This window comes from Stenella coeruleoalba, assembly GCF_951394435.1.
Source record: "Stenella coeruleoalba genome assembly, chromosome: X".
Classification (NCBI taxonomy): Eukaryota; Metazoa; Chordata; class Mammalia; order Artiodactyla; family Delphinidae; genus Stenella; species Stenella coeruleoalba.
In genome coordinates, this window is record NC_137152.1 from 14350950 (window position 1) to 14367638 (window position 16689).

The window sequence follows — 16689 nt, forward strand, 5'->3', positions numbered from 1 at the left end:
TATAGATTGTATCAGTGTCAATATCCCGGTTGTGATATCGTTACAGTTTTGCAAGATGTTACTGTTGGGAGAAATAGGTAAAGTATAAACGGGATCACTCTGTATTAATTTCTTAAAACCACATGAGTATCTTAAATTAGCACAAAGTTGAAAGTTTAGTTAAAAAAGAGCTATCACTGGCTTACATTAAGGATGTTGATGGATCTAAAATAAAAAGTGCTACCTGAGATATGTTATCATTTCAAACTCACCAAAATTGGGTGGAATGGAGAGAGTTGAAGAGGCAGCATCTGGGCCACTGTCATTGCCCACCAAATTTGGGTAATACACTGTCTGAGAGCTGTTTTCCATGCTGGTTTCTGCTTTTCCCGGCATTTCTGTAAGTATAGCATTTTCAAGTGCTGAAAGAAAACAACTCTCAATTGTGAATTCTATACTGGATGAGACTATCCTTCAGGAACAAATGAGAAATAAAGACATTCTGACACAAAGGAAAAATGATTTTTTAAATTTTCCCTTGCAGATTTGCCCTTAAAAATAGCTAAAGGAAAATCTTCAAAAAAGAAAGGATATTATGAAAGAAGGAATCTTGGAGCATCAGGAAAGAAGAAATAACAACGGAAAGATCAGAAATATGGATGGAGAGAAACTGGATCACCCACACATTGCTGCTTGGAATGTAAATGGTACAGCCTCTCTGGAAAATGCTCGGCAGTTTCTTATAAAACTAATATACTATGGTTCCAGAGGAGATGAGAAAGTTTGGAATTAAAAGCACAAGTGTTCGACATATACATACTACTATATATATAATAGATAACTAATAAGGACCTACTATAGAACACAGGGAACTCTCCTCAATACTCTGTAATGACCTATATGGGAAAAGAATCTAAAAAAAAGTGGATATGTGTATGTATAACCAATTCACTTTGCTGTACAGCAGAAACTAACAAAACATTGTAAATCAACTATACTCCAATAAAAATTTTTTAAAAAAAGAAAAGAAAGAAAGAAACATGCTATTACTATAAGACCTAACAACTGCACTTCTGGCATTCATGACAGAGAAATGAAAATTTGTATTTACACAAAAATCAGTACATCAATGTTCACAGCAGTTGTAGTATCAAAAAACTTAGAAAAAAAAACAGATGTCCTTCAATGTGTGAATGGTTTTTAAAAAAAATGTTGCATATATATACCACAGAAAACTCTTCATTAATAGAAAGGAACTATTAAGAAATGAAAACTGATATTTACATAAAAGTGTGCACAGGAATATTTATAGCTGCTTTACTCCTAATAGCCAAAAACTGAAAAAAAAAAAAAACCAGATGCCCTTCAACAGGTGAAGAGTTAAAATGTTGTATATCCATAGCATGGAATACTCTTCAGCAATAATAGTAATAAACTATTGATACATGCCACAAACTGGATGAGTCTCTAGGGAATTAGACTGAGTGAAAAAAATCAATCCCAAAGGTTACACAGTATGTTATTTCACTTATATAACAATGTGAGACAAAACTATAGAAACGGAGAAGAGATCAATGGTAGCCAGGTGTTAGGGATGGGTCTTGGAGGAAGGGAAGGCTGGTGTGTTGTAAAAAAGCAATAACAAGGGATCCTTGAGTGATGGTAATGATCTCTACCTTGACTGTGATGGATTCACTCATGTGATAAAATTGCACAGTGCTAAGTATACAAATGAAAGTGTACACACAGACATACACGTAAAACTGGAGGCACCTCGATAATGTCTGTGGGTTGTATCAATGTCAATATCTGGGTTGTGATACTGTACCATAGTTTAGCAAGGTGTAGTCATTGGGAAAAGTAAGTAAAGCATAAATAGGATCTCTCTGTATTATTTTTTACAACTGCATGTGAATCTTAAATTATACCAAGAAGTATTAAAAAGAGCTGCAACTGAAAAAAACGAAACAAAACAGCTGCAACTGGCTTGTATTAAGGATGTGGATAGATCTAGATTAAACAGTGCTACTCCTAATATATATCATTTCAAACTCACCAAAACTGGGCAGGAGGTAATGAGATGAAGAGTCAGTATCTGGGCCACTGATATTTCCCAGTGAAGCTGGGCAATACACCGTCTGAGAGCTGTTTTCCAGGCTGGTTTCTGCTGTTCCTGGAACTTCTACAAGTATGTATTTTCCAACTACTGAAAGAAAAGAACTCACAACCATGAATTCTATGGGAAGTGAAATTATCCTTCAAGTAAAAGGTGAAAAATACATTCCGAAACAAAGGAAAACTAAAAGAATCTGTCCCTAGCAGTCTTACCCATATGGAAAGGTTAAAGAAAAATCCTCAAACAGAAAGGATACGATGAAAGAAGGAAATCTGGAGCATCAGGAAGAAAGAAAGAGCAATGGGAAGAACGGAAACATGAATGTGAAGAAACTGGACTGTTGCTGGTGAGAATGAAAAATGGTACAGTCTCAGGACTTCCCTGGTGGTCCAGCGGTAAAGAATCTGCCTTCCAATGCAGGGGACGCAGGTTCAATCCCTGGTCGGGGAACTAAGATCCCACATGCCACGGGGCAACTAAGCCCGCGCACCACAACTACTGAGCTCACGTGCCTCAGCGAGAGAGCCTGCGTGCCGCAAACTACAGAGCCCATGCTCCCTGGAGCCTGCAAGCCACAACTAAAGAGGGGAAAACCCACACACCACAACTAGAGAGAAGCCCGCGCACTGCAACGAAGAGCCCACGCTGCAACGAAAGATCTCGCGTGCCACAACTAAGACCCAATGCAGCCAAAAATAAAGTAAATAAATAAATAATAAATCTTTAAAAAAATATAAAGCAAAGGAAAAACCTGAACATGTTTTCAAAAAAACCAAAAAGTAAAAAGAAAAATGGTATATCCTCTCTACTGGCATTTTCTTATAAAACTAAACATGCTAAGACTCAAAAATTGCACTCTTGGCATTCATGACAGAGAAATTATATCTTACATATATACAAAAACCAATACATGGGTGTTGATAACAGCTTTACTCTTTTTTTTTTTTTTTTTTTTTTTTGCGGTACGCGGGCCTCTCACCGCTGTGGCCTCTCCCGCTGCGGAGCGCAGGCTCCGGACGCGCAGGCCCAGCGGCCATGGCTCACGGGCCCAGCCGCTCCGTGGCACACAGGATCCTCCCGGACCAGGGCACGGACCCGTGTCCCCTGCGTCGGCAGGTGGACTCCCAACCACTGCGCCACCAGGGAAGCCCCGACTTTACTCTTAATACCAAAAACTAAGGGAAAAAAAAACTAATGCCCTTCAATGGCTGAATGGTTAAAAACAATTACTGCATATTGAAATCCTATAAAACTACTCAGCAATAAAAAGGAAGGAGGGACTTCCCTGGTGGCACAGTGGTTAAGAATCCGCCTGCCAATGCAGGGGACCCGGGTTCGAACCCTGGTCCGTGAAGATCCCACATGCCATGGAGCAACTAAGCCCATGTGCCACAACTACTGAGCCTGCGCCTGCGCTCTAGAGCCCATGAGCCACAACTGCTGAAGCCCAAGCACCTAGAGCCTGTGCTCTGCAACAAGAGAAGCCACCGCAATGAGAAGCCCGCGCACCGCAACGAAGAGTAGCCCCCACTCGCCGCAACTAGAGAAAAGCCTGCGTGCAGCAACGAAGACCCAATGCAGCCAAAAATAAATAAATTTTTTTTTAAAAAGGGAAGGAAATTTTGATACATGCAACAACATGGATGAATCCTCAAGGAATTATGCTGAGTGAAAAAAATCCTCAAAGTTTACGTACTGTAAGAATCCCTTTATATAACACTCTTGAAGTGACAAAATTATAGAGACCAGTGTTTGCCAGGGGCTAGGGAACAAGCAGTGGGGAAGGAAATGGCAACCTGAGAGAGGTGGGTGTGGCTATAAAAGGGCAAGAAGAGGCATCCTTATGGTGATGGAAATGTTTCTGTATCTTGACCGTGTTGGTGGATATCACACCTACTCACGTGATGAAATCAGACAGAAATAAATATAAACACACACAAATTACAACAAGTAAAACTGAGGACATCTCAGTAACATCTGTGTATTATATCAATGTCAATACCCCAGTTGTGATATTTTACTAATTTTGCAAGATGTAATCATTAAGAGAAAAGGGTGAAGTGTAAAAGGGATCTTTTTATATTATTTCTTACAAATATATGTGAATCTAAAATTATTTCAAAATAAAAAGTTTAATTTAAAAAATGGGCTACCATTAACTTGCATTAAGGATGTTGATACATCTAGATTAAACAGTGCTACTTGTAGTATGCATTATTTGAAACTCAGCAAAATTGGGTGGGAGGTTGACAGGTAAAGAAGAACACTGGCCACTGTCATTTCCCAATAAAGTTGGGTAACTCATTGTCTCAGGGTTGTTCTCCAGGCTGGTTTCTGCTATTTCTGGCATAGCTACAGTAAAAACATTTTTCAAGTGCTTATGAAAATAACTCTCAGTCATTAATTCTATACATAGTGAAACTATCCTTCATTAATGTATGGGAAATAAATACATTCTCACATGAAGGAAAACTAAAAGAACTTGTCTCTTGCAGACTTACCCTTAAAGGAAGGCTAAAGGAAAATCTTCAAACAGAAAGAATATGATAAAAGAATGGATCTTTGAGCATCAAGAAGAAAGAACAATGGAAAGAGAAGAAATATGCACGCAGAAAAATTATATCACGTATATTATGGGTGGAAGGTAAAATTATACAGCTCCTCTGAAAAATAATTTTAGCAGTTTCTTATAAAACTAAACATGGAATTACATATGACCCAGAATTGCCCTCTTGGGCATTCATCTCAAAGAAATGTAGACTTATGTTTACACAAAAACTGGTAAAGGACTGTTCATAGAGCTAAACTTGTAATAGCCAAAAACTGGAAATTTCCCAAACATCCTTCTATGGGCAAACAGATAAACAGTTATACACCCATATCATGGAACAGTAATCAACAATAAAAAGGAAGGAACTCTTGATACAAGCAACAACTGGTATAAATCTCCAGGAAATTATGTTCAGTTAAAAAAACAGCCATGCCCAAAAGGTTCTATAGTATTTTATTCCATTTAAATAACAATATTCAAATGACAAAATTATAGAAACGGAAGTCAGTTCAGGGCTTGCAGGGGTTAGGACGGGGCAGGGTGGGAGGAAAGGGTGACCAGAGGGAGGTGATTGTGGTTAATAAAAGGGCAATATGAAGGGTGTTTGTGGTAATGATGGAAATGTTCTGTATCACGACTGTGATGGTGGGCAAATACACTGAGGCATGGAATAAAATTGCACAGAACTAAATACACACACACAAATGTGGATTTAATCAATGTCAGTATCCTGGTTGTGATACTTTACTATAGTTTTGCAAGATGGTATTATTAAGGAAAATGGGTAAAGCACAAGTAGGAACTCTGTATAATTTCTTACAACTACACGTGAATCTAAAACTACCTCAAAATGAAAAGCTTAATTTAAAAAAGAGCTACCACCGACTTGCATTAAGGATGTTAGTGAATCTGAATTAAACAATGCTACTTGTAATATGTATCATTTCAAACTCCCCAAAATTGGGAGGGATGAAGATAGATGAAGAGGCAGTATCCCGGCCACTGTCATTACCCAAAAAAGTTGGATAGTACCTTGACTCAGTGCTGTTTCCAAGGCTGGTTTCTGCCTTTCCTGACACTTCTACAAATAAAAAGTTTTCAAGGGCTGTAATACAAGAACTCTCATCCAGGAATTCCATACTGGGTGAAACTATTCTTCAGAAAGAAGGGGAAATGAAGACATTCTCACACAAAGGAACTACCAAATGTAAAATAGATAGCTAGTGAGAAGCAGCCGCATAGCGCAGGGAGATCAGCTCGGTACTTTGTGTCCACCTAGAGGGGTGGGATAGGGAGGGTGGGAGGGAGACACAAGAGGGAGGAGATATGGGGATATATGCATATGCTGATTCACTTTGTTATAAAGCATAAACTAACACACCATTGTAAAGCAATTATACTCCAATAAAGATATTTTTTAAAAAGAAGATTTTTGTCCCCAGCAGATTTACTCTTAAAAAAGAAAATCTTCTTCCAGATAGGATATGATGAAAGAAGCAATCAGGAAGCATCAGCAGGAAGAAAGAACAATGGAAAGAGCAGAAATATGGCTCCAGAGAAAGTGGATCACTCATACATTGCTGGCAGGAATGCAAAATGGTACACCTACACTGGAAAACAGGTAGTTTCTCATAAAACTAAACACGCAGTTAACATATAACCAGCAACTGCACTCTTGGGTATTCATGTCAGAGAAATTAAAACTTCTGTTTACACAAAAACCTGTACATGAATATTCATAGCAGCCTTAGTCCTCATAGTGAAAAACTAGAAAACAAAACCCCAAATTTTCTTCAGCAGATGAATGCTTAAACTATGACACATCTATACCAAGTAACAGTACTCAGCAATAAAAAGGAAGGAACTAGTGAACAACTTGCTTTAATCTCTAGGGACTTATATTTAGTGAAAAAAGCCAATATCAAAATGTTACATACCATATGCCTACAAATATATAACAATTTTGAAGTGACAAAGTTCTAGAGATGGAGAATAGATCAGTGGTTGCCTGAGTACTGAGGGGATAAGAGGGTCACCACAGGGAGGGCAGGGTCACCACAGGGTGATGGGTGGTTATAAAAAGGCAACACAAGTGATCCTTGTGATGGAAATATTCTGTACCTTGACTATGGTGGTGGACATACAAACTTTATCATATGGTAAAACTGCACAGAACTAAAAGTACACACACGCAAATGAATACAAGTCAAACTGGGAACAGCTGAATAAGATCCATGGATTATATCAACGTCAATATCCTGGTTGTGATATTTTCCTATAGTTTTACAGGATGCTACCACTGAGGGAAATTGGGTAAAGGGTATCACTGTATTATTTCTTACAACTACATGTGAATCTATAATTATCTCAATATAAAACTTCTAATTAAAAAATAGCTATCACTAGTTTGCATTAAGGATGCCTTTGAATATAGATTACTGGATGCTATTCGTAATGTGTGCCGTTTCAAACTCACCAGTAATGGGAGGCATGCAGAGAAATGTCAAGGCAGCGTCTGGGCCCATGCTGTTATTTCCCATTATAGTTGAGTAGTTCATTGTCTCAGAGGTATCTGCCAGACTGGGTTCTCCTTGTGGCAGAACTGCTATAGGCACTGCTACAGTAGCCTGGGCAGATGAGATAACACTGTTGGTACTTTCGGCACCTTCACTGACATAGGAGGATAGAACAGGAAGCCCAGGAGATGGGCTGCGTGGTGTGAAACACGGCTCTAATGAGTATGTGGAGACAATTCTGGGCGGTGGTGGACTCTCCCTGAGGACCGGCTGCTGCAGTTCAGGGAGTGCTGCTGACTGAAGAGATGTTCCTACAGGGTTGGTCTCGGCATTGTCTTCCTGCCTTTCCACGGGTAAAGATGGGCTACAATCTCCCTGTCCAGGGTAAAAGAACAGAATGGGTTAAGCTCCTTTCTGTAATTTCTCCATGAAGTATACAATCAAAACTTTTCTGTGTAAATCCAGATGATCTCTAAAATGACACGAATTCAGTATAAATCTTCTGTGAGTAAAAATAAGAATTGAAAAATCAGTAAAAGCATTAATACCTGTTTTCCTTGCAACATCATTTTCCATAGTCAAGTATAAATGCTGAATTTTGATTATATGATTTTTAATCCTCTTCAACCCTACATTTTGATTGCATTTTATACATTATGGTTACAAACATAAAAATATTCAGTATCATGTCTCAAACCTAGACTTCAGCATTCTTCTAAGAGAGGTTATTCTCCAACCTACTGCTAAAGTAAGTATAGATCAGCCTTGCTAATAATCTCAGAGTTATTCGTTCTCTCTCACTTCTAACTGATTGGTATCTCTAGGCACTAGAGCTTTATGGAAGTAGTTAGGCACAGTTAGGCAACAATGGTTTCTCCAAAGAATGCTGCATTTGTGAAACGACTCCACAAAGGTGGTTAACCTGCCTATTCGTGTTTTCAATAAGTTCTTGCAAACCCTGTCATAATAAAAAAAATTTTAGTAGTTCCTATTTTGAAACAAAAGTAACATATAAGAAAATATCATTAAGCCAAAGTCAAAGTCTGAAAGTTTTCAAGCCGTCAGAAATCTCTTGTTTCCCACTTGATGCCTGGCTGTTGGGGACCCAGAGCCGAGCTGGCTGAGATAAGGCACGCCAACCTCCCACTCAACTACTCCATGTCACACAGGCATTTTACAAAGCTTGAATACTGGGAAGTAAATGGACCACAATTCCTATAAGCCATCACATTTATGATGGAGTCATTTTACATCAAGGAAGGTGCTACTTTAGGAAAGAAATTTTCAAATCTGCTAAAAGGCCAAAGAGCCTCTTTCCATATAATGATGGTATAACCTAATAGGCAGTGAGGGGTCCACTCTGGAAAGAACAGTGAGCCAAATACAACAGATGTGACCTTTGGTTCAGAGTACTTTAAAGTCATGCAATTAACAATTAACCTTACAAAACCTTTGAGTACGTGACCCCTGTATGCCAATCAAGTATGTGACTGATAAAACCGGAGAATTCTTGAAATACACAGAAATTTCATTCGGGCAAAAATACACTTAAAAGGCCAGAACCACTAATTACATCATTCATTCAAAGAAACATTTATTGAAGGCCTACCACCTGTGAGAACTACTTCGCTAGATGCTGGGAATGTGGACATTAAAAAGAAAAAAAAAGAAGAAGAAAAAAACAGCTCCTACCCTAAGGAACTCCCATTTTAGCTGGAGAGAGACAAGTAAAGAGACATGGTCAACAGAGAAAGTGATCGGCCGCCTGGAGCAGTGGATTTCAGTGTGCTCCGTGGACCAGCAGCATCAACACCATCCACGAGCTTGTTGGAAATGAAAAATCTCCCACCTCAGATCTACTGAATTGGGAACTCTGAGATCGAGGGCAGTGATCTGTGTTTTCACAAGTCCTCTAGGTGATTCTGATGCACGATGAAGCATGAGACCCACTGGCTCTCAGCCCTGAATAACTAGCACAGGCTCTAGGGGAACACAGTTGGGTTCAAGTTACTTAACTTCTCTGTTGTTCAATTTCCTTATAAATAGAATCGGGATGAAATCCTCTCTCAGTTCTGTTGAGGACAAAACAACGTGCTACAGTATTAATACCAACATAATAATAATAGTACATGATGACTGGTCTGATAGTGCTCAATCATCTATTAGTATTATTATTGCCACGATACAGATAAGAACAAGAGGCTAAGCGTGCACAGAAGAGCAAGACCTAATCCAGCCTGACAGTCGTGGCAGGATTTTCGAAGAAGGAGGTATCTGCGTTGAGAATGAAAAGATGAGAAGGTGTTCACTAGGTAGAGATGTACAGAGGAGCATACAGGGCAGAAGGAACAGTATATTCTAAAATACCCAACAAATTAGGAGTATGGGATTAACTGATATAAACTACTATACATAAAACAGATAAACAAGGATTTACGGTAGAGCACAGGGAATCATACCCCAAATCTTATAATAACCTATAATGGAATATAATCAGCAAAAACCCCGAATTACTATGCTCTACACCCGGAACTAACACAATATTACAAATCAGCTATACTTCAATAAAAAATAGTAAAACAGAAATTAAAAACACCCAAACAGAAAACAGGAAGTCAAATGTTTAGAAAGTGAACATAAATGACGATCGAAGAGCTGGGTTATGATGGGAAGGAGAGAGAGAGGATGACAGCTATAGAGGGATGGGAGGCAAAAAGAAGTGGTTTTTTTAAACCTGTGGGAGAATGACTACGCTGAGAGTGATGGAGACAGAGGCTGAAGACACAAGAGACAGAGGGATGAAGGGAGGTGTCTGAGCACAAGGAAAGAGGGTCAGATGCAGAAACCAGCAGAGGTGTTAGCCTTACAGAGGAAACACTTTTCCCACTCCAGTGGTCAGGAAGGAGGTCGTCAGAGATGGATCCAGGCAAGTGTGAGGGCTGTGGGAGAGGAATCAGGACTTGGAGGGGATTTCTGCTCCACACCCTCCATTTTCTCCACGAAATAAGAGAACAGGATCGGGGTTGTCTGAGGATCACCAGTCCCCAGTGGAGGTCCTCCCCTCTGCTTCCCAGCCTGGACAGGGCTGGGGTTTTACTAAAGGGGGTGCTGGGCGAGGATTAAAAAAGAACAGATGGAAGTGCTGCACCGTGTGGTCTAGACTGGTAAGGGAAGGCGCCGAAGAAAGGAGGGAGCTAGCACATTAGGAGAAATGGAGCGCATCCCTTAGCTGTGACTTTGGAACCTGGGCACGTCTTAGCGGAGATACTCTATCCCAACACATCTTGCACAATCGCTCAGAAGGCCCTGGCAGAGCAGTGTCAACCCAGTTCATCGTGGATGCTGATGTAAAGCAAGCAGGGGAGAGCACTGCTCAAAAATCAGAACTCCCTACGTCATCCCTGCATTCCCACTCTCTGTACATCCTTCCCCGGAAGACAAGACACGTTCCCTTTAAGTATTCCACTGCTGTTCTCTATAATGATAAAGACTCCCATAAACATTTTTTACTTTTCAAAGTATGTTCATTATATTCAAGAAACTTTTTTATATGTTAAGAAACATGTATTTGTTTATAAATGTTCATTGCTTCTAGGGTATACCGCTCACAAAATCCTTGATAATTACATACTTCTATCAATCTCCACCAACACGTCAATTTTTACAAAATCCCCTCAAAACTATGGAAGATAAACTCTTTAAAAAATGGTGGGTTGGGCTTCCCTGGTGGCGCAGTGGCTGAGAGTCTGCCTGCCGATGCAGGGGACACGGGTTTGTGCCCCAGTCCGGGAGGATCCCACATGCCACGGAGCGGCTGGGCCCGTGAGCCATGGCCGCTGAGCCTGAGCATCCGGAGCCTGTGCTCCGCAACGGGAGAGACCAAAACAGTGAGAGGCCCGCGCACCGCAAAAAAAAAAAAAAAAGGAGAATATTGGAGAAATTCAATATCTAACAGTCTAGATGCAAGACACTTAACTACACTTGACCAGTTATGGGCTATATTTTTTAAGGTACAAAAGCCATATTTTTATTTCAAGTTTTTCACCTAGGGATGTTGTTCTAAGTAGATATTTTTTAAATGTATCACAATGGAGTGATAATCATAGAGAACTTGGCATAGCAAAATTTCTATTAATAGTCCAATGACATTAAATGAGGTGAAGAAAATTTTAGCTCAATATTTTGGAAAACTACATTTAAGAGACAACTTTGATACCTCACAATAGTGCTGGAGTTCCGTAAGTTGGTTACGATGATTTTCATCATAGAAAACTACAGATGCACTGCTCTCCTATTAATATCATGAAAATAAGTGAGTCAATGCTTAATATCTCTAGGAGCCAAATAAAGCACTAGAAATATATATTTCCCTATTTTAATTGTTTTTCTTTTTTACCTACATTCCGAAAGGATTTCAGATGTCTACAAAATAAAGCAGAGATAAAGTAAAAGCAAACCTCACAATCATGAGAATGAAAAAGATAAGAGCCGATTAAAAAAAGGACTAAAGGAAGGAAGTTACTATATAGGAACCTAAGTTTAAAAGAAGCTCCTGAATATCAGTATGAACACATAGTTTATAATATATATAAAAATAGATATAGAAATATAAATATATGTGTATGCCTGGATTAGTAGACATAACACTTATTTCCTAGCTCTGTCCACTAAGAGGGACTAAAATCAATGACACAAGAGTAGCAATGAACACACCTAGTGTCTAGATCTTGGTTTCTAAATACCACTCTCCAATAAAAGGAACCAGAACTCCTTGAAGAGAGGTGAATTCCAGAGCTGGAACAGGGAAAGTATAAATGAGACTACAACACCTTGTGATGTCAGAAAAAAAGGAATTGCTCAAAAAAGAAGTGGGGGCATGTCAAAAGGTCACACGAGGCAACTGGAAGGAGCTCCTGATAGCCAAAGCTGGAAAATTTGATCAATAAAATAGTGATAATATTGGATTATAATTTATATAATACAATAAATGCCCATGCGTACATATTGATATAAAATATGTAATTGAATGAATAAATAAATGGGGAGACAGGACAGTTATTTGTTACTAATCAATTCCAATTAATAAATACAAAGGAATAAGGGAAATAGAAAGTCACCATTAGGCAAACACCACAGTGCTGAATGCTGCAGGTGAGATCCATGAGCTAACTCAACACAGGGCAAAAAGTTGAGGACAGGACATTAGCATAGTCTCAAAGTACACTCCTACCTAAGATATTTATTAATTACAAAGGGAAAATAGTAATTTTACAGTGAAAAAAATCCAGAAGACACCAGATGATTGATGTTAACATCACCAGTAAAAAGATATATGGACACCTCATACTCCTGATACGATTCAATAAGGAGACAACATGGTTTGTGTGGCGTTCTCGCCAAAAATGCATAATCTCAATCTATTCAAGAGAAAATATCAGACATATCAAAATCGAGAGACATTTTACAAAATAACTGATCGGTACACGCATCAAAAATGTCAAGGTGGGCTTCCCTGGTGGCGCAGTGGTTGAGAGTCCGCCTGCCGATGCAGGGGACACGGGTTCGTGCCCTGGTCCGGGAAGATCCCACATGCCGCGGAACGGCTAGGCCCGTGAGCCATGGCCTCTGAGCCTGCGCGTCCGGAGCCTGCGCATCCGGAGCCTGTGCTCCGCAACGGGAGAGGCCCATGTACCTTAAAAAAAAAAAAAAGTCAAGGTCACAAAAGAGAAGGAAAGAATAAGGAGTTGTCACAGATTGGAAGAAACTAAAGAGACACAACTAATTTCCATCTGGGATACTGGATCAGATCCTGGAACAGAAAAAGGACATTGTGGGGGGGATAGTGTAATTCAAACAAGGATGCAGTTTAGCTTATTGTAAGGTACCAATGTTAATATCCTGGTTTTGAAAACTGTACTGTGGTTAAACAATTGCCATAACTTTAAATTATACAGGTCAGTTAACATTAAGGGAAGGGAAGTGTATACACAAGAACTCTTTGTAATATATTTGCAACTCTTCCATAAACCTAAAAGTATTTCAAAAATTAGAAAAGCTACTGAAACAGGGTACAAAACTGCTATGAATTTCTATCAGATAAGGAAAAGAGGAAAATAAAATGGTAAACTGCTCATGTGAGAGAAATATTTCCTTGGGCTCACAGTTCAGAGGTACTCCATAGTCAATGAAGGCTGAAAAAGAATTTTAATCATTGTCTTTATGATAGTAAATGTAAATATATTGGGCAATTATAAATTAATATTACTTAAATATTCAGTCTGATGTACATTCATTAATGACACTTCCACCTTCTTTACAATGAGGTGTTCATGTTTTTGTATAGGAAGGATTTATTAATAAACCAAAAGGAAATATAAAAGAAGGAACTGAAAGAAAAGTTTTAGGACTTGAATTTCGCTTTCAAGAAGCACCAAAGGGGGACTACCCTGGTGGCGCAATGGTTAATATTCCACCTGCCAATGCAGGGTACACAGGTTCGAACCCTGGTCCAGGAAGATCCCACATGCCGCGGAACAACTAAGCCCGTGTGCCACAACTACTGAGCCTGCACTCTAGAACCCGTGAGCCACAACTACTGAAGCCCACGTGCCTAGAGCCTGTGCCCCACAACAAAGAGAAGTCACCGCAATGAGAAGCCCGCACACCGCCACGAACAGTAGCCCCCGCTCGCCGCAACTAAAGAAAGCCCATGCACAGCAATGAAGGCCCAACGCAGCCAAAAAATAAATAAATAAACAAATTTATTATTAAAAAAGAGGAAGCACCAAAGGCCTAAAGGACCTCTGCCCGCTGCAAATACTACAACAACATGGGAAGATATTTGCAGAACTATTTTCTCATTAAGTCAACTACACTTAAGATAACATTTTCCATCAAGCTTAACCCCTTATGTACTTCAGGATGGAAAGACTAGTCTTCCAGTAATCTGGCACCAGAACTGCTTTAAAAGCAAATATTTCTAACCACGAAGAACCAAATGTTATATGGCTTTTAATTTTCAAATAATCCAACAGTGACACTCTGTGGACAAAATAGGAAGCACATAAGCACCTATGTTTCTTAATAGAATAACCTCTAAGACACCTTAAATCCTTTTCTGGAATAAAATAGAGTATAAATAAATAAACAGCAAATAACCATTTGATTTAATTATAATAACTATTTTAAGGATGAATTATGGACTATAAGGATAATTTTAATAGAAATATACCAAGTAGTTATCAATGTCTTTGTTTTAAAAAATTATCTGAATTAGCCCACATTACAAACTTATTAGGCAGTAAAAATTATATGGAATTATAATATAGATTAGTAATAATAAAAACAATGTTGTCATCTTACCCTTCTATTAATGCTTTATGCTTACCAAAGTGCTTTCACATAATTATGTCAGAAACCATGGCTCTTGGAAGGCAAATAACATTATCCCCCCAAAGATTAAAATATTGGGGCTGATAGAAGTTAAGAGAATTGCCTGTACTGATTAGGTGGTATTACTATCTTCATCCTTATGTAAGTAAATAAATGCATTTTCTGTTAAGTTTAATTATATATAGTTTAATAATCTATTTTATTCAACTTCAAAGATTTAGAAGCATAGCAGAATATGATGAGAATGTAAAGCAACACAACCACTTCAGAAAACTGTTTGGCAGTTTCTCATAAACTTTAATCTACCCTGTGACCCAGTATTTCCACTCCTGAGCATTTACCCAAATTAAACGTAAATATATGTTCACAAAGAGACTTCCATAATAATGTTCACAGCCACTTTACTCATAATAGCCGAAAACTGGAAACAACCCTAATGTCCATCAGAAGGAGAAGGGATAAACAAATCATGGATATTCATACAACAGAATATTACTTAGCAATAAATGGGAATGCTACAACCAGATGAATTTCCAAACATTACTCTAAGGAAAAGAGACCATGACACAAAAGAGTGCATACTATATGATTCTATTTACATAAAGTTCTAGAATAGGCAAAACTAATCTATGATGGAAAAAAACATCCAAATGGTATTTCACCAAGGTTCAGGGGGTGGGGACTTACTGGGAATAGGCATGAGGGAAATTTCTGGGATGATGGAAATGTTCTTACCTTGATGAGGGGTGAGCGTACATATTTGTCAAAACTCATTGAACTATATACACTTAAAGATCTGTGCATTTCACTGTATGAAATTAAACTCAATCTATTAAAAAGAAATAAAGCAGAATGAAAAACAGAAAGATTTTCACTTTACCATACAATCCACGTTATCCTCTCCTGGAATAGATAATCGCGCTTTTTTGCGCAACGGGATGAACTCCGTTTCCGCTGAGTAGGGGTCACGTCTTCTTAAATTTGCTAGACGGTTCATTTGTGAAACTGGTTGGTCACCTAGCTCTGCTAAACCTTCAACTCCTGAAAAGCAAGGCATAAAAAAGTTACTTCACCCACTTACTGCCTTAATAAACTTAACATGGATATGTTCTCAGAATACCAACTCAAGTTGAATTGGAGTCCTGGCTGAAGTTTAGAGAGCGACAAAATGAGAATTCTTCCATTAGTGATTTAGAATAAACCTTTAAAAAGTGAAGGGTTTTATTGCCCACGCGTAGGAATAAGAATCCAGATCGAACACATTTCCAAATTGTGAAGCGGATGCTCCACAACCTAAAGGCTACAGAGTAAGTGCTGGAGACAAATGAACAACAGAGCATGAGTCCTAACTGCTTTGGTCAAGGAGCTCCGAAGCTTTTTACTCAGGGAGACTGCGGGCCTCCAAATGTGAGTCAGGAGTCTCTTGTGGCTTGGGCCGCCCACCACGGTGCGGCCTGGAGAGACCACTAAAGACATCGCCTCCTCCCCTGCTCGGTGAAAACTGGGTGAGATTACGTCTAAGGTCATTTCAGTGCTAAGATTATGATTGCTTCCGTAGTTAAATTTTAAATTAAACTTAAAGGACTGTATGTGAAAAATAAGCCAAAATCTCTTCTAGAATTATGTAGGCTCGGTTATGGTTCTGAGTCATTCATCTCTGCCACCAGGAGGACGTTGAGTGCAATGCTGTCATATCATATCTCGTAGTAGATTTGAACGCTGGCATCACAGTACCGGGAAGGGCGTTAATGAGAGAGCTAGGTTCCCTTTATCCATCCTGAGCCAGGGCAGGAATGAGGCGGAATGAAGGGTTTCGAGTTTTACCTCCTTTCCTGTTTCCCTTTCATTCTATAGTGGAGATACTAAGGAACAAAGGCTCAGAAACAAGAAATCAGAGGAGTTAAAGACTCTTGGGCTTCCCTGGTGGTGCAGTGGTTGAGAGTCAGCCTGCCGATGCAGGAGACATGGGTTCGTGTCCCGGTCTGGGAAGATCCCACATGCCGCGGAGCGGCTGGGCCAGTTAGCCATGGCCGCTGGGCTTGCGCTTCCGGAGCCTGTGCTCCGCAACGGGAGAGGCCACAGCAGGGAGAGGCCCGCGTACCGCAAAAAAAAAAAAGAAAAAAAAGTGTGTATAT

At 39.3% G+C, this 16689-nt stretch overlaps 1 protein-coding gene across 12 annotated transcripts in view; it reads right to left on the minus strand.

The window, feature by feature from the left end:
* The window catches only part of BEND2 (BEN domain containing 2), a 96173-nt gene that overhangs the window by 64466 nt on the left and 15018 nt on the right, over positions 1 to 16689 (minus strand). For 10 of the 12 annotated variants that reach the window (XM_079910644.1, XM_079910645.1, XM_079910642.1 and 7 more), the window contains exons 3-6: positions 15435 to 15595; positions 7123 to 7537; positions 2036 to 2185; positions 252 to 401 (exon numbers count right to left, since the gene is read on the minus strand). In XM_079910644.1, coding sequence (XP_079766770.1) covers positions 252 to 401; positions 2036 to 2185; positions 7123 to 7537; positions 15435 to 15595 — 876 coding nt within the window. The remainder of the gene's footprint in view (positions 1 to 251; positions 402 to 2035; positions 2186 to 7122; positions 7538 to 15434; positions 15596 to 16689) is intronic. The other 2 variants (XM_079910641.1, XM_079910637.1) reach the window with 2 other exon arrangements.